Source organism: Puma concolor, chromosome E1 (assembly GCF_028749965.1).
Source record: "Puma concolor isolate L17-30 chromosome E1, mPumCon1.1.hap2, whole genome shotgun sequence".
Lineage (NCBI taxonomy): Eukaryota > Metazoa > Chordata > Mammalia > Carnivora > Felidae > Puma > Puma concolor.
Window position 1 is genome coordinate 27,058,261 of NC_141680.1, and position 18,483 is coordinate 27,076,743.

The following is an 18,483-nucleotide window of genomic DNA, read 5'->3' on the forward strand; positions in this document are numbered from 1 at the left end:
CACATAGGATTTTTTTTTATTATTAATAGACTTTATGTTTTAGAACAGTTTTAGGTTCATGGCAAAATGGAGTGGAAGGTAATGAGAATGCCTGTATACTCCCTGCTTCCTCCTATACACACAAACTTCACTCCTACACCAGAGTGGTGTATTTGTTACAATTGATAACCCTACATTGACATATCATTATTACCCCAAGTCCGTAGTTTACCTTAGGGATGTTCTGGAGTTTTGACAGACATACAGTAACATGTATCTACCATTACAGTATCATAAGAATAGTTTCACTGTCTAAAGATTCTGTGCGCTTTGCCAATTTATCCTCCCTACCTCCTTTGTTACTGGCAACCACTGGTTTCTTTGTTGTCTCCGTGGTTTTGCTTTTTCTAGAAGATCATATAGTTGGAATGGTACAGTATTTAGTGCCATGTGTGATTTTGTAACATAGGCATTGGTCATTTGTAAAATACTGGTTTATTGAGTTACACATATCCAAATATTGACACGTTTTATCATATATCATATCAAGACATGTAGCCTTTCAAAAATTCCACTGTATACACATGGTCTTACGAAAATAATTTTGACCTGGCAGACCCCCTGAAAAGATCTGGGAATCACTTTTCTAGTACTTGTATGGAGAGACCTTCAGTCTCCCTGGAATTTTAAAATCTGAGATGTGTAGTAGGGTACAAGTAATTTTTTTTCTTTATGGCCATTAGTAGCTACTGGAACAATTATATATCTTTTTCTTACTGATTAGAAGTCTTTACCAGGCATAAAACCCCTCTTTAATGGGAAGATAACCTTGAGTTTACTCTCTTCTAGCACTGTTTCTCTGGTTAAGATAAATAACAGAGTGTTAGCTCTGTTATAAGGTAACATTGCTTATGGTATACTGATCCTTGAATTGGAACTGTATCTGTTTAGAGAAGATTTTGAGTGTACTATAAATTTCTGTTGGAAAGCACAGACCTTATTAGCAGCCCTATATCATGCAGTTTGACTTGTGCAGGGATGGGCTATTAAAAGACACTGATTCCTGTGGCATATGAAGCTCATTTATGGGGGCTAGAAAATGGCTCTTGGATTTCTGTTAAGGATCATTTCTGGAGACAACATGACTGAAGCTGCCATGCTGGCATACTGTGCTTCCTGTTCTGTATCCTACAAAGTTAAATGAGCCTGGTTTCATGCTGTCATTTATGTGATCCTATGAGTTTGAAAGTCAGTCTGTATCTGAGACCAATACTGGTAGTCATGCAAAGTGGGCTTTGCAATTATAAACTGAATTCCTGTATATCCTTGGGTCTTTTTCTGAGGTTTTTTAATATTATATGTGTACCAATAGCACGCTTTTTTTTAATTGAGGCTTTGTTGCAATTTTTAATATTGGTAGGCCTGATCCCTTTTCATTAATCTTTTAAAAATATTTTCTTGATGATTCTTTATTTTTTATATGAATTGTTAAATTAGATTTTCTTTGATTTTTTTTTTAATAACTTTTTTTAGAGTTTGTTTTTTGTCTTATCACTTAAAATACCATCTGGATAGTTGGACAGATGCTCTTTGCCATTTGGGAGCAGGTGTCTTTTTGCACAAATTGAGCTGTTTTATTAGAAGTTATTTCCTCCTTTCCCTCTGTCTCACCCTAGGCAACTGGCCAGTGCTATGTTTTTCCAGCCTTCTGTTGCTGCTCAGTCAGCTCTCTGCATATCAGGCTGTTCCTTTTGTGTATGCCTTTTAATCATACAGGACAACAGCAGGGAGTACAATAAAAGCAGTCTGCTTTTGTTTTTTGTTTTGTTTTTTGTTCCTCAGAAACACAGAGACCATAATATCTTTGACTATTAAGTGTCAAGAGAGCTCCTACTTAGATTTATAATGGAAACAATTTGGGTAGCTACTGTAATTACCTAAGTATGTATTAAAACTTACATTTGAGGGAGCAGGTTTAGGAAAGAATAGGACTTAGGTGGTATGAAGACAGAATGATGGTGTTTCTTCTTGTGAATGGTAGATTTAATCTTTACTCTCCTGTTTGTTTTTTGAGGATCAGCATTGAAGAAAGCATAGAATAACAAAATGGCCACCTTTGATAGTCTCACTCTTGAGACTATGACCTAGAATAATGTTGCTTTGAGGACTGTGAATTAAACAAAATGGTTCTCAAAGGGATAGTAAATAAACAACTCTCGTAATTTTCTCTTCTGTGTTATCATTGACAACGTTTTGTGACCATTCTGTACTTGCTTCATTCCTCCTTTGTGCTATCCAATATAGTTTCCACTAGCCACATATAGCTGTTTAAATTTAAATAGAATTAAAATCAAATAAAATTAAAAATTCAGTTCCTCATTTAGCACTAGCCACAGTTACAGTGCTCAGTAGCCATGGAGAGCAGCAAAGTGAACATTTCCATCGTTACAGAAAGTTTCGTGAGACAGCTGCTCAAGTCCCCTGGCATGCCCTTATCAGATAAGTTTGTTTTCTACTTCAGAAAGGTTGAGGCTGTTCTGCCATATTCATGTTTTTCTTGGCTCAGAGGAAGAGTGGCCTTTTCTCATTTATATGGCTTATGCCTTTATTTTTCTTCTCTTAGAACTTTTATTCCATTTGTTATCTCTTTTTTCTCTAGTATCTTCATTCTTTTGAAGTTAGAGTAGAGATAGAAAAGCCATAGTTGGGGCTTAACTAGCTGGCAGCTGCTGAGGTATATGGCATTTTATAGTGACATTCCTTTGAGGGTGGTTGCCATTAGTTGTCCTGTCTTCAGCTTTCTAAATCTTTTTTTTTTTTTTTTTTTTTTTGAGAGACAGAGACAGAACATGAGCAGGGGAGGGGCAGAGAGAGAGGGAGACACAGAATCAGAAGCAGGCTCCAGGCTCTGAGCTGTTAGCACAGAGCCCGATGCAGGGCTCGAACCCACAAACCGTGAGGTCAAGACCTGAGCCGAAGCTGGATGCTTAACCGACTGAGCCACCCAGGCACCCCACAGCTTTCTAAATCTTAAAGCCAGTTTTATTTTGGTGTTCATCAAGTTTAGGAGGATAGAGTCATGCTACTCAAGGTCAAAATAATCAACTGATAAGGGACTCATGTATTCATCAAGATGTCTTAGTACTCATTAATCATGAGAAAAATAACTGACAAGAAAACCTCATGTTATTGTCAGTTGGCCTGCTGTTGATGAAATGAAATTTCAGATTATAATCAAAGGGTTTCTGGATGCACGGGAGTTCTAAGTGAGAAGACTTAATTATATTATCTTAGTGTCATCTGTCTCAGAGTCTTGGGAATTACCCTCTGTCTTCTGCATGTATCTGTCAGGTAGACTTAATATCAATTAGGCTAATATAGTTTCTTGAAAATTCTCTTTGTGTTTTTCTCCCCAACTTTTCTAGCCTTCCAGAGGAACATTTTTCTTGTGTAGATTTTTTTTTAATCCAGGCAGGTTATTAAATTAAGAGTCAGTTTACCATTTCAGTCATGCCAGGTAACTGCAGAGAGACCATCTCTATTGTGTTACTACTTTTTTTGCTCAAAGATTGACTATATTTTCATGTTTTAGGTACCCTAACATGTACTAACTTCTCCATATACTAATTACAGATTTCTGTTGCTCCTATGCCACATTCCTTTTTAAGAGTTTCCTTGTTCTGTAACTCCCACATCTATATCTCTACAGCTGATCTGCTTGCAAAGTCTACTCTCATACTTCTAATTACAGAAATATTTCTGTAATACATAGTTGTTTCTATTTAGGTATATCCTATGCCTCAAATTAAGAATATTAAAACTGAATTTGTACCTTTTTCAGTACAAGTCTCAAAAACTACATAACCTTCCCCTTTTAATTTTTTTATCATTGTTTATTTATAGCCTCTTCCTCTCCTCAGTTTTGTTAGTTATCACATTACCTTGCTTTTTTCTCTGACAGGTTATCTACTCATTTTTCTTCTCATTACTTCCACTCTGTTCTGTCTAACCTACCTTAGTAATCTCCAAATTCCCCATGTTAATCTACCCTATTTTGTCTTTGCTCTTTAAACAGGAATCTTGGCTTATGCATCTTTGTGTCTGAAATAGATAAGTCATTATTTCGTGATAATTGATTGTATTAGGTATTTGACACATTGACCTACTTTGTTATATTTTATTCATTTAGAGTATTTTTATGAACTCTTTTTTCAGTGTGATGAACAAGTCTGGGGTGAATCGTGTAGTTTGGAAACGACCTCGGCTCACTCACAATGGACCTGTTAGAAGGAGTACAGTTATTGACCAGATTCCTTTTCTGGCAGTAGCAAGAGCGCTTGGTAAGTAGGACTTACTTAGTGAAATCCTATTACATTTTCTACAGTGTACGGTGGTAACATAAAAGAGGAAACTAAGAACTAAACCTTCATTTAACAGATAATGGGGGTAGAAATATGCTGTTTTAATAGTAAATGCTTTAACACTCAATCCAGGGGAAGGTTAAAATACGGATTTCAGTGCCAATTGCTTCTTAAATTTTTTTTTTTTTTTCAACGTTTATTTATTTTTGGGACAGAGAGAGACAGAGCATGAACGGGGGAGGGGCAGATAGAGAGGGAGACACAGAATCGGAAACAGGCTCCAGGCTCTGAGCCATCAGCCCAGAGCCTGACGCGGGGCTCGAACTCCCGGACCGCGAGATCGTGACCTGGCTGAAGTCGGTCGCTTAACCGACTGCGCCACCCAGGCGCCCCAATGCCAATTGCTTCTTAATTAGGAGTCACGTTTAATGTTTTGCTGATTCCTACCTATACTTAGGGAAGTATATGTATGTCTGGGCTTGGTGTTACCCTTAAAACTGTTTTTAAATGTGCTTCCTTCAGCCTTTCATATTTCTCTTAAGAGCCTTTAAGGTTCTTTTTCTTTTTAGCTAGCAAAATAATTGTTCATTACAAAATAAAAATACTTCTTTTCTAGTCTACCTGGTTTTGGAAGAAAGGCTAGAGGATTATAGCTACAGAAATATCTTACCTGGGATGTGCCAGTTAAATTTTCTTGTACAGCAAATTTCTTTTAGGAAACACTGATTTTTTCCTTCTTTCCTCTAACAGAAACTTGAGTACTGACTTAGTGCCAGGCACTGAATTAGGCTTTGGAGAGATTTTACTGGTAGATATATTCTGTTTGTTTTCACGGAACAAGACTATGTAGTTGAGGAGATAGGCAATAAAGAAATAAGCTTGTAAATGAAATAAGTATGGATTAGGAAATACTGTGAGGAAAAGAAATGGGGTTCTGTAATAAAAAATAATTTAGAATGGAAAAACTTTTATATAGTGTAATAGAAATGCTCCTTTTAGGCGGTGTTATTTTAGCTGAGATTTGATGGCTGAGAAGGAGCTATTCTTGTGAAGAGTCTGTTAGAGAATATTTCAGGCCTGGATCCTGAATTGGGAAAGAACTTGACATGTTCTAGGAATTATCAAGAGACTGGAGTTAATGAGGCAGACATGGGCCATATCATGGCAGATATTTGCATTCTAGTCTGAGTGTGCTGGGAAACATTGAATGATACTAAGGTAAAGAGTAACACCATCTGATTTGCATTTTCAAAAGATCATTCTACCTTTCATATTACTATCTCTTAATTCGTCTTTGGTGATCAAATGCAGATAGGCTTAGCATTCATGGAACCTATAATCTAGTGGAGGAAATAGACAATAAATGAACAAATGGGAAAGTTGTTCTAAAAAGTGTCATAAAGGAATTAACCAAGGTGATATACCTGTAATTGGTAGGAGGATTAGTGGGTAACAGTGGAAGGCTACATTAAAGAGGATGATCAAGGAACATTCTTTAAAAAAGTATTTATTACTTGAGTTAGACCTGAAGGAGGAGAAGGGGGCGAGGAAAATAATAGTCAAAACATTCCCACAAAGCCATTAGGCAGTAGGTATTTGATTTGGGGCAGTGGATGGGTGAGTTGTCCAGCATGTATTCTCTTTTCCTACTAAATAACATACTGAAATTTTGGGAATTATGTCTCCCCTAATACGTGCAGTCTTAATTTAGACGTTCCTATTCAGGCTCCTTTTGTAAAACATAGGTCAGCTCAGTTAAATCAGTCAGATTCTCTATTCTAGGATTTTGAATTGTGACTCTAGTAAGGACAAAAATTAAAAACAAAGAAACTGGTTGGAATGAATTCATCTTAGGAATATTGACTTCTTTCGGCAGTGCCCATTAATATGGTAGGGTTTTCCTGCCTAAGGCTTGAAACTGACCTGTATCCATGCTTGGTTCTCCAGCTTCTTGTCTGTTGTGTGAACTACTTGGGTTTTCTTCTGAGTTGCCTTTTGGGCCTAACTTAACCTGAGTTGGAAATTGTCATTTGCAAGCACAGAATCCTAATGCAGGAAAGAAAGGGCTTGATGTCTTTAAGGAACATGAATGAAACCAGTGTGAGAGAGAGGAGGTAGAGATGTAAAATGAAAGTGGAGATGAGGATACTTACCCAATTAAGAAGGGCTGTGCAGGCTAAGTAAGGTAAGTTTGGTGAAGACATTATGGGTGGTAGGCAGGAACTAAACCCCACAAGGCTTTATGGCTAGACCATGATAAGGAACTTCATTTTAAATACTTTTGAGAAAAGGGTACCTGGGTGGCTCAGTTGGTTAAGCATCTGACTGACTCTTGGTTTCAGCTCAAGTCATGATCTTGTGGTTCATGGGATTGAGCCCTGAGGCATTGGGCTCTGCACCGACAGCGTGGAGTCTGGGATTCTTTCTCTTTGCTCCTGTCTCACTCATGCTGTCTCTCAAAATAAATAAATAAACTTCTGGGGCGACTGAGTGGCTCAGTTGGTTAAGCATCTCACTTCAGCTCAGGTCATGATCTAAGCAGTTTGTAAGTTCGAGCCCCACATTGGGCTCTGTGCTGACAGCTCAGAGCCTGGAGCCTGCTTTGGATTCTGTGTCTGCATCTCTCTCTGCCCCTCCCCAGCTCGCACTCTCTCTCGCTCAAAAATAAATAAACATAAAAATAAATAAACAAATAAATAAATACTTTTGGGAAGGAATTGAGGAGTAGAAGTATACCACAGTAGTTAAGAGAGACACTTTGGAGCCAAGATTCCAAGGCTCCAATCCAATGCTGTTTACTTACTATACAAACTTGGGCAAATCACTTATTATATGTAAATTACTTAATGGGGTACAGTTTTTTCAGCTGTAAATGGGGTTGATGATGGTACCTGCCTCATTCTTTTGTGAGGATTGGATGACAATATATTTAAAGTGCTTAAAATAGTGTCTTGCACATCATAAGCACTCTATAAATGTTAGCTGTTGTTATCGCTTATCGAAGTAGGACAGGGACTGATTCAGTTTTTTATTTTATTTTTTTATTATTTTATTCATTTAATTTTATTTAAATCCAAGTAGTTAACGTATAGTGTGATAGTGGTTTCAGGAGTACAGTTTAGTGATTCATCACTTAAAAATAACATGCAGTGCTCATCCCAACAAGTGTCCTCCTTAATGTCCATCATCCATTTAGTTCATCCCCTCACCAGATACCCCCTCCAGCAGTCCTCAGTTTGTGTGTATTTAAGAGTCTCTTATGGTTTGCCTCCCTCTCTGTTTTAATCTTATTTTTCCTTCTCTTCCCATATGTTCATCTGTTTTATTTCTTAAATTCCACATATATGAGTGAAATCTTAGGATATTTATCTCTCTGACTGACGTATTTTGCTTAGGATAATACATTCTAGTTCCATCCACGTTGTTGCAAATGGCAAGATTTCATTTGGTCACTGAGTAATATTCCATTATATATATACACACACACACACACACACACACCACATCTTCTTAACCCATTCATCAGCTGATGGACATTTGGGCTCTTTCCATAATTTGGCTATTGTTGATGGTACTATCGAGTTTGTTTTTAAAGGGTTGTTTTGGCTGCTATAATGGCTAAAATTATAGGGTAATAAAATTAGAGACAAGGGTACTATTTAGGGGCTTGTAGCAGTATATAGGCACTTTACATATTTTGTAGATTTTTGCAGAACTAGAATGCTATCTTAGTTACCCAGGTTATTCATGTCATAGTATAAGCATGTGATGTAAGAGATCCTTCAATTCTTAGCAAGGAAAAAGAGGGAGGAAGGTGATAATTGGTAGAGAATTAATATTACTAAAGAATACAGGGTTTTTTATGGGGCAATTCACTGGACTGAGGGCAGGGTCTCACTTCAGGTTCAAAAAGTAAAGTGAACTTTCAGTTTAGATTCTGGGGTGCCTGGGTGGTTCAGTCGGTTGAGTGTCAACTCTTTATTTCAGGTCAGGTCGTGATTTCACAGTCATGAGATCAAGCCCTGCATCTGGCTTTGGGCTGGCAGCTCGGAGCCTGCTTGGGATTCTCTCCCTCCCTCTCTGCCCCTCCCCTGCTCACATTCTCATCACAAAAATAAATAAACATTTTTTAAAGAATAGAGGCCAAGTTATTATGTATATATGAAGTATATGTGCCAAGCATTTTAAGCCTTGAAACCCATTAGTGATTGTGTAGTGGAAAAGAAGGAGCAGAAAGACCAAGAAAACTAACTGGTTTTTTTGTTTCACATATTTTTCTGTTCAGAGATATCTCTAGAGCAATTCAGACAAGAAATAATTCAGCCCATGCTTGAATATCTTCAGTAAATCCTAATATTTCATAGTATAAACACTTGCATAATTGTCAGTTAAAATCTGCCTCCATGAATCTTTCAGATGTTGGCTCTAGTTATGTGTGCTGAAACAAAAACAAAGCAGTATATTTATTTTGCCTTTTGCCTAATGACCATGATTTTACCTATTCAAAATTGCCTAGCATGTTTCTCTAGTCTTTCCTCTAGGCTAATTTCAGTCTCTTCATTATTCTTATCATACTCCTCTAGATGTTTCCTTCAGTAAGTGTTCCAGAATTGAGGACACTCTACAAGATGTGGCGTGACCAATTTGAAGTATAATGGAAATATTTAGTTCCTGCTACCTGAGTGTTGTACTTCTACTAATAAGAGTCCTGGAATCCTGTCATTAGCTTTTAGTAATCATATCACATTTGTTTTATTCAAATAGCTCCAGTCTTTAGATGTTTTTCTTATTAACTGCTACCAGGTCAAATTTCTATATTGCATCTTTGTTCTTTATTGGGATAGGGGGGGGAGATGGAGAGTGAATAATAGCATTCAATGAGCTTCTTACAGAATGTATAGTCAATACATGGGGCGCCTGGGTGGCGCAGTCGGTTAAGCGTCCGACTTCAGCCAGGTCACGATCTCGAGGTCCGTGAGTTCGAGCCCCGCGTCAGGCTCTGGGCTGATGGCTCAGAGCCTGGAGCCTGTTTCCGATTCTGTGTCTCCCTCTCTCTCTGCCCCTCCCCCGCTCACACTCTGTCTCTCTGTCTCTCAAAAATAAATAAACATTAAAAAAAAATTAAAAAAAAAAAAAAAGAATGTATAGTCAATACAAAAAGTATTGATTGGTGTATTTGGAGAGATTTTTTTTTTCTTTAAGAGAGAGCACAAGCAAAGGAGGGGCAGATAGAGGGGAACAGAGAATCCAAAGCAGGCTCTGTGCTGACAGTAGCGAGCCCAATGTGGGGCTCAAACCCACGAACCATGAAGTGTTCCATGAAGTGTTCACATGGCTAAATGGCTACCCATTGTGGTTAGCATAGATTTCTACAGTGGATAGGAAGTTAGAGAATATAAGACTTTGAGGATCTCTTATAGTTTTGAGAGTCCATGGTAATATTTTTCAAATTGTTGATCTTTGGGATGTGAGGGCGATCTGGCTGTGACATCTGTCAACCCATTGATTGCCAGGGTTGATTTGACTGATCTGGCTGGCTAGGTGGGTGTCCCCTTCCTCCCTCACTGCTCCATGTGCATCTCTCCTGAAGCTGCATACTTGGTTGATGAGGATGACCTTCCCTGATAGAGGAGGACCCTTCTTCGGTTAAGGGTATATTAGTAGCTGTGCTCCCCAGCTAGAGTCTCCAAACAAGCTCTCGAGGTCCACTGATAGGAGAACATAGGGTAGTGTCAAGCTTCCAAGACTCCAGACACATCCAAATAAGGTCTGCATGTGGCAGTCTGCCTTTATTTAAAATAAATAAGTTAAACAAATAAGTAATTAAATGTTGATATTTGGATTAGCTTTCTGTCATAGTCAAAACACCTTTTTTTTAACTTGCTATTTTCACTGTGTGTTGTTTTTGAGATTTATTCATCTTTATAAATGTAGTTTTAATTTAATTGTTGACTATTAGATGTTCAGTCTCACTATGAAACTGTATTTTCTTCTTCCACACCCTGATTGGACAGTTAGGTTATATCTGTGCATTTGCTACTATGAAAAATGCTGCTATGAATATATACACCTATGAGATTTCTTTAAGGCATATAAATTAGAAGTGGAATTGCTGGGTCATAGTACATTACTTACCAACTTTTAATCTGTATTTATTTTTGAGACAGAGAGAGAGAGAGTGCGAGTGGGGGAACAACAGAGAGAGAGGGAGACACAGAATCTAAAACAGGGTTCAGGCTCTGAGCTGTCAGCACAGAGCCTGATGCAGGGCTCGAACTCATGAAACTGTGAGTTCATGACCTGAGCCAAAGTCAGACACTTAACTGACTCACTCAGGCGCCCCCTACTTTTAAAACACCACATCAGGGGCACCTGAGTGACTCAGTCAGTTAAGCGTTCGACTTCAGCTCAGGTCATAATCTCCCAGTTTGTGAGTTTGAGCCCCATGCTGCTTTGGATTCTGTGCCTCCCTCTCTCTTCCTCCCCTGCTCATGCTCTGTCTCTCTCAATATCTGTCTCTCTCAATAAGTAAACATTCGAAAAAATTTTTTAAATACTATGACATACACATACAGTATGATAATATTTCTTCAGTAAGTGAAGGAGGCTACTTCAGGCTGGAGGTAACTGGCCTAAAGGCTCTAGCCATTCAGGTCCCATCCTGCTAACACATGGTCATACTCAATCCATTCAAGGCATACCAGTTGGAAAACTCAGTTCATAGATAAGTACATTTTTAATGTTGTTAGATCTTACTCAATATCTCCCCAGAGTGAGTAACTGAATTAGTTATCTCTTGCTATCTGACAGAATATTCTCAAACTTAGTTTAAAACATTTATTATTTCATATGGTTCCTGTGGCTCAGAACCTGGGAGTGATTCTGGCTCAGGGTCTCGCATGTAGTTGTAATCAAGATATCACCTATGGGTATCATCTGAAAGCCAGAATGGGGTTGGGGTATTCACTTCTAGGATGCCTTACATACTTGGCTGTTGGAAGTAGGCCTCAGTTCCTTGTCCTGTGCGCTTCTCTGTAGGGCTCTTTGATGCAGCTGGCTTCCCCTGATCAAGTGATGCAAGAGAGCAAGGTGCAACAACCATAATGTGTTTTTATGGTCTAGTGTCAGAAGCGACACATCATCACTTCCTCTTAGACTAGACTAGAAAATCTAGTCAATTTTTCTTCTTTTTTTTTTTTTTTCAACCTTTTTTTTTTTTTTTTTTTGGGACAGAGAGAGACAGAGCATGAACGGGGGAGGGGCAGAGAGAGAGGGAGACACAGAATCGGAAACAGGCTCCAGGCTCCAAGCCATCAGCCCAGAGCCTGACACGGGGCTCGAACTCACGGACCGCGAGATCGTGACCTGGCTGAAGTCGGATGCTTAACCGACTGCGCCACCCAGGCGCCCCATAGTCAATTTTTCTTCTGAGCAGAATTAAGCTGTGCTTCTTATGAAGTATAATGAATTTGTGCACATATTTTAAAACCACACAGAGTTCCCACTTCTTCATGACTCATAAATGAATCTTTGTTGATTTATTTACCAAATATCCATTAAATGTCTATTATGTGCCAGGTACTCTTCTAGGTTCTAGGGATTCCACAATGAACAAAACAATAAAAAATTCCTGGACTCATGAAACTTACCTTCTAGTAGGAGAAAACAGACAATAAAGAAATAATAAGTAGACTATGTATTGTGTTATGTAGTGAAAGGTGCTATCATGAAAAATAAAGCAGGGAATGTTGTGGGAAGTAGGGGTGTAATTTTAAATGGAATACTCAGAGGAGATCTGAAAAAAATGACATTTGAATCAAGAGATGAGGCATTGAGACCTATGGGTGTCTTCTGGGGCAAGAGAATTTATTAGGCAAAAGGAACAATGAATGCAGATATCCTTATTAATGATTTTTTTTTTAACTGAACAGCTATTAATCACATAGCAAATACTGAAACATCAGTTGTAAAAGGAGGTCAGGAGTTTTGTTTTTAACAAGTTAGTTTGAGGTGCTTATCAGACATAAAACCACTGATGTCCAGTTGACTTCTGGTTATGAAAATTGGCAGTAGGTGAGGTCCAGGCTGGAGATAGCAATTTGGGAGTCAGTGGCATAGATAGGAGTATTTTAAATACTGTTGATGGGGTACACCTGAGTGGCTCAGTTGGCTAAGTGTCCCACTGTTAGTTTCAGCTCAGATCATGATCTAATGGTTATGAGATTGAGTCCTGTGTCTTGTTCCGAGCTGAGCGTGGACCCCGCTTAAGATTCTCTCTCTCCCTCCGTCCCTCCCCTGCACATAGGTGCATGCATGTACTCTTTCTGTCTCTCCCCACTACTGCTAAATTTTTTTTAATTAAAAAAATTAATAGTTTAACGTGTTGCATGATAATACTTATTGGCTCATAGTAAATTAAATTATCGTATTTAGCACCATTCTTATGGTATGTGGCCATTTTTCTTCTAGCGTTTTGGGAAAGAGGGAAGTTTGCTTAGCAGAAATTGGTATCGTTTTTAGGCACTCATTAGGATTATAGTTACTTGAGTACAGATGTGACAAAGGTGCCTTCTTGTGGCTGCCTCATGGAATTGCATGTGAATCTTGCAAATCATTTATTCATTGAACAGATACTGATTACAGTATGTGTCAAGCATGTGGTTGGCCTTTGTCCTCATGGAATCTTACAGTTTAGAGAAGGGGAGAGGCATTCATCAGATCACAAAAAGGACTGAAAAATTACATCTCTAAATATTTGTATGCATGTTAATAAGAACTTAAAATAAGGGTATTTTAGGGGCACCTAGGTGGCTCAGTTGGTTGAGCATCTGACGTTGGCTCAGGTTGTGATCTCACGGTTGATCATGAGGCTCACTGCTGTCAGCGCAGAGCCCACTTGAGGTCCTCTGTCCCCTCCCCCCCCTTCACTCTCTCCTCCGCTTGCACACGTGCACTCTCTCTCAAAAATAAATAAAACATTTAAATAAAATAAAATGGTATTTTACTAGCTGGAGAAGCAAGAGATATTTAAGTCTGAACAATTACTTGATGTTAAAAGTGGAAGAATGTGTGTTCTAGGCATAGGAACTGCATTTACGAACAACTCTGTGATGGGAGGAAGGCTGGTGAATATAAGGAGCTCTGACAAAGGACAGTGTAGCTAGAACAGAGATTGATACAGGAATAAGAGGCACAGATAAAATGAGAAAATATTTCATGTTTTTAGACTGTGGTTAAGAGTTGTGTCTTAAGAATAGGAATAAACTGTTGCAGAGTAGAAGTGGGAAACAACTCGATTTGTGCGTGTGTTTTCAATTATGGCAAATACATATACAGTTTTGCCATCTTAACCATTTTATTTTATCATTATTGTTTTTAATATATGTTTGTTTATCTTGAGGAAGAGAATCCCAAGCAGACTCTGTGCTGTCAGTGCAGAGCCCAATGGGGGGCTTGATCCTATGAACCTGTGAGATCATGACCTGAGACCAAATCAAGAGTCAACCACTTAACTGACTGAGCCACCCAGGTGCCCCCCATCTTAACCATTTTAAGTGTGCCATTCAATGGTAGTGTTAAGTACATTTACAATGTTGTGCAACCATCACCACCATCCATCTTTTTCTTTTTTAACTTTTTCTTTTAACATTTATTTATTTTTGAAAGAGAGAGAGCACTAGTGGAGGAGGGGCAGAGAGAGAGACGGAGGGAGACATAGAATCTGAAGCAGGCTCCAGGGTCTGAGTTGTCAGCACAGAGCCTGATGCGGGGTTTGAACCCATGAACTGTGAGATCATAACCTAAGACAAAGTGGAACACTTAACTGATTGAGCCACCCAGGCGCCCCATACCACCATGTTAAATTTGAGTTTTAAAAGGATGATTTGGGTTGCAGTTTTAAGAATGGATTAAGTGAGGCAAAAGTTGTTTGGGAGCTCTCCATGGGAAGCCACCCAAAGAGGGTAGGGAGAGGAATGTTGAAATTCAGTAGGGGTGAGGACCACTGTGTCCTGTGCACTGGGCTGCCATGTGCCACAGAAGAAAGCAGAAAACATACTGAAACCAGAAGGAAGACCTCTTTCTCCTCTGGGGTCCCTCCAGTGCCTCTACTGAAGACAAAAAGGAAACAGCCAACAAGCAGGCAACCAACTACATCTGCCCCAGCGCCCAAGGTCCCTCCCTTTAGAATGTACAGGAATGATACTCTGTGATCCTATTTTGGTGTACAAACTGTAGGTCAGTGATAGAAACAATTAGTTCAAGGGCCAATTCTAATCCTCATTCATTTGATCTCAGGTAAAGCCATGTAAATTCTCTGAATTGGTAACATAAGGAACTGTGGCTATATCATATATTCTTAAACCTGGCTATGAATACAACTCACGTAATGAGTTTGTTAAAAAATTAACACTCCAAGGACTTTTACTGGCAAATTTAAAGCAACTTGAGCATCAAAGCAAATAATGACAGGAGTAATTTATAGCATATTGAAGGAAAAAGAATCCATAAGTTTATGAAGATACTAAAAAGATTATAAACAAGTAGAGGAGAATGGGAAACTCTTCTTTAGAAAACACAACAAAAAGTGTAATTTAGAATGTTCTTATTCTGTCATCAGTTTACAACCATCATAGTAACAGTTAATTATAGAGAGTTAAAGTTAAACATACAGTTAAACATAGGGGGCTAAGAATCATTAATGAATGCTAAAACATGACATATTTTGGTGGACAAGAGGATATTTCACACAGACTCAAAGCTATCACCCTTTGGATTACATATCAATTACAAAATGAAAAGGGTACCTGTACAGTGGTGGTTGATAGCATTTGAACCAAATGGTTCAGGTTGGCATTGCCAATGATGGGAGAAACTGACACACTGTGCCTCTTAAGTGAAAAAAATTACTTATTTAAAAATATTTTTAAATTTATAAAGATATTAATACTAGTTTATACATGAGAAATTGTGGCCCTTTTTAAAGGTCATGTAATCTGCATTATATTGAAAATTGGAATTTCTTTTTTTACATAGATTTTAAATTTAGACATATGTTCTTACTTGGAATGGCAATAGTAATTCCAAATAATGAGGAAAAACTGTTTTTGAAAGCTTTTAGCATCACTTATGAATTCTGTACTTGCTATATTAATATTTATCTGAACTGTTTCCATGCTCATTTTAAAAGTTTCATCAGCCAAAGACCTTTGTTTTGCTAACATAAAGAACTAAATGTGTCTTTGTGAGTCGACCTGGATTATAATTAGCTTTTAGCGGTCCCGTGTGTTCTTTTTGTTTGTTTGTTTTTAAAGATTTTATTTTTAGGTAATCTCTAAACCCAGCATGGGGCTTAAACCCACAACCCCAAGCTCAGGAGTTGCATGCTCTACCAACTGAGCCAGTCAGGTGCCCGTATGTGCACTCTGTTGCTACTCTGAAGACTGAATTGCCCCTTTCTCTTTCAAGGGGCTGGTTTAGCAATGAATTTTGCTCTTTTAGAGTGGAGTAATTGATATGAATTATTTTTTCGTTAGACTCTGAGCACGTTTGAATTGGCCGATACTTCTGCTGGGTGGTAATAGGGAAGCTTAAGTAAGGAAGAGAAAGGACCAGGAGCTTCCTCTTTTTTAAAAAGAAGTCAGACATGGTGAAAGTGCAAAAACCACCTTCTTGTCTGAAAACCTTTTGCTTTTAATTTAGGTCTTTACTCAGAGTACATTTCACTATAAACAAAAGAGTCAGAGATTAATGTTTTCTCCTTTCTTTCTACTCTTCCCCCAGTTTTGGGGAGCAAAAGAAAAGTTACATTGTTCCACTTATTTTGTATTATGTATCACAGAAGAATAAATGGTTTCTGTAAAATGTTTTTTCTATCTCACTTGTAAAAATCTTTTTGATGGCCTGAGTCAACTAAAAGTTCTTAAGTTGCACATTTTGAGGTTTGTACTAATACGTCTGAAAGGTAGGAGTTTAGGTATTGTTTCACAGAGAGCTAATCAAGAAGGAGGGTAACTGTATGAGGACTTCTTTTCCTCACTCACTGAAAGGGTGAACTATTAATCTCCAAAGACTGGTCATGTGGTAGTTTAAGAACATAAAAATGCTCATTTTTATTTCTAGAATTTTCTTCCAAGTGACTGACATTTATTCTGTAAGTTTTGACTAGATCCTTTCTTGACCCTGCGGGTGAGCAGGGGTTTTCAGATAGCAACTAAGACTCCCGTTGTTGAGCAAGTTCTGTCTTTTATCTTTTCTTCACACTTGTCTTGGTTAATCTTGGCCCTTGTTCTTCCCTGTACATTTTAAAAATAAGCTTGTCATTCTACAAAAATTCTTTAGGGGTTTTGCTTGGAATTACATTGACTTTAAAAGCTATTTTTGGGAGAATTAACATCTTTAAAGTATTAAGTCTTCCTTTGAAATAGTTTATTTCTCCATTTATTTAGATAGTCTTTTTAATGTTTTGTAATCTAATTGTATAATTTTGTCCATAAAAGACTTGCACAACTTTTGTTAAATTTATTTCCAGATATTTACATTTGGTTAACTGTTATAAATACATTGTTTAAATTTATATTTACTATTTCTTACTATTGTCTAGAAATACAGTTCACTTTTATAAACTGGGTTTGTATTTAACAACCTTTCTAAATGTTCCTTTTCTGATAATTGATCTGATTTGGTTTTGATTTCCCATGTAGAAATAAAATTATCTGAAACAAATGGTAGTTTATTTTCTCCTTTCCAGTTTATATATCTGATTTTAATTGTTTAAACTTACTATGCAGGGAGGGACCTTCAGTATAGTGTTAGAAAAGAACTTTTATCATGTTAAGGGAGTTGTCTTTTATTTCTAGTTTGCTTAAGAAGTTTGTGTGTGTGTGTGTGTGTGTGTGTGTGTGTGTGTGTGTGTGTGTGTGTTTTAAATCATGTGTAGACTTTGAATGTTATCAAATACTTTTCTACATCTGTTGAGATGAATATGTAGATTTTCTCCTTTAATCTGTTGACATGATATTACTAGCTTGGAAATAATACTTCTTGCTTCTTACTTCTGCCCCCCACCCCCAGGTGATTTGTGGAGCTATGATTTCTTCAGTGGTGAGTTTGTGGTATCACCTGAACCAGACACAAGTGTCCACACGCTTGACCCCCAAAAGCACAAGTACATTATCTTGGGGAGTGATGGACTTTGGAATATGATCCCACCGCAGGATGCCATCTCAATGTGCCAGGACCAAGAGGAGAAAAAATACTTGATGGTGAGAAGTGACTCAATAATTTGATATTATGACCTGTACATTGTTTTAGTACGTTGGTCAGGAGTCTTGAATATGAACTAAGGATGTTCACTTTGTGTAGATTTTTGCATTTGCCTGGCTCTAGAATTAGTAAAACAGACTTTGCAACTCATCAGGAGAAGGAGACAGGATATAAATAAATGAAACTAGATAACAAAACACACAACCATAGACTTTTATGAATAGCCTTAAGACTTAAGGGCCTATGAAACCTCATTAATTTTTTATTTTATTTTTTTAAAGTTTATTTATTTTGAGAGAGAGAAAGAGAACACGAGGGGCAGAGAGAGAGAGAGAGGGAGAGAGAGAGAATCCCAAGCAGGCTTCGTGCTGATAGCACAGAGCCTGACACAGAGCCGGAACCCACTAACCATGAGATCATGAGCTGAGCAGAAACCAAGACTTGGATGCTTAACTGACTGAGCTGCCCAGGTGCCCCTGATTTGATTTTTATCAATGGATCTATTAGGCTTCCTTTTGGAGGCTACTGTTATATTCCAAATGAGAAATTTTGCAAGCTTGATATAGGGTAACAGTGGTAAAAAACAACAAATCCATATATACACAATAACAAAAGAAATACATGAGTGGTAGAATTGATAGAATTTGGGTTTTTAAGGAGGAAGAATGTGGTGATGCCCAAATTTTTGACTGGTGATAGCTGTTATCAAGAAGAAACACATATATTCTGGGGTAGAAGGGTGATAATTAATTCAGATGTAGGCATGTTGAGTTGGAGGTGCTTGTGGTTTATCTAGATAGGTATTTTCATTAGGCAGAAATATTTGAGAGAGAAGCCTCTCAAATACAAATTTGAGTATTAAGAGTTAGGTAAAGCTGTG

General features: G+C 37.9%; 1 protein-coding gene across 1 annotated transcript in view; it reads left to right on the plus strand.

The window, feature by feature from the left end:
• The window catches only part of PPM1D (protein phosphatase, Mg2+/Mn2+ dependent 1D), a 49,442-nt gene that overhangs the window by 20,499 nt on the left and 10,460 nt on the right, over positions 1-18,483 (plus strand). Inside the window, exons 3-4 of the mRNA XM_025917689.2 lie at positions 4,195-4,319; positions 17,412-17,602. Of these exons, the coding sequence (XP_025773474.1) occupies positions 4,195-4,319; positions 17,412-17,602 (316 nt within the window). The remainder of the gene's footprint in view (positions 1-4,194; positions 4,320-17,411; positions 17,603-18,483) is intronic.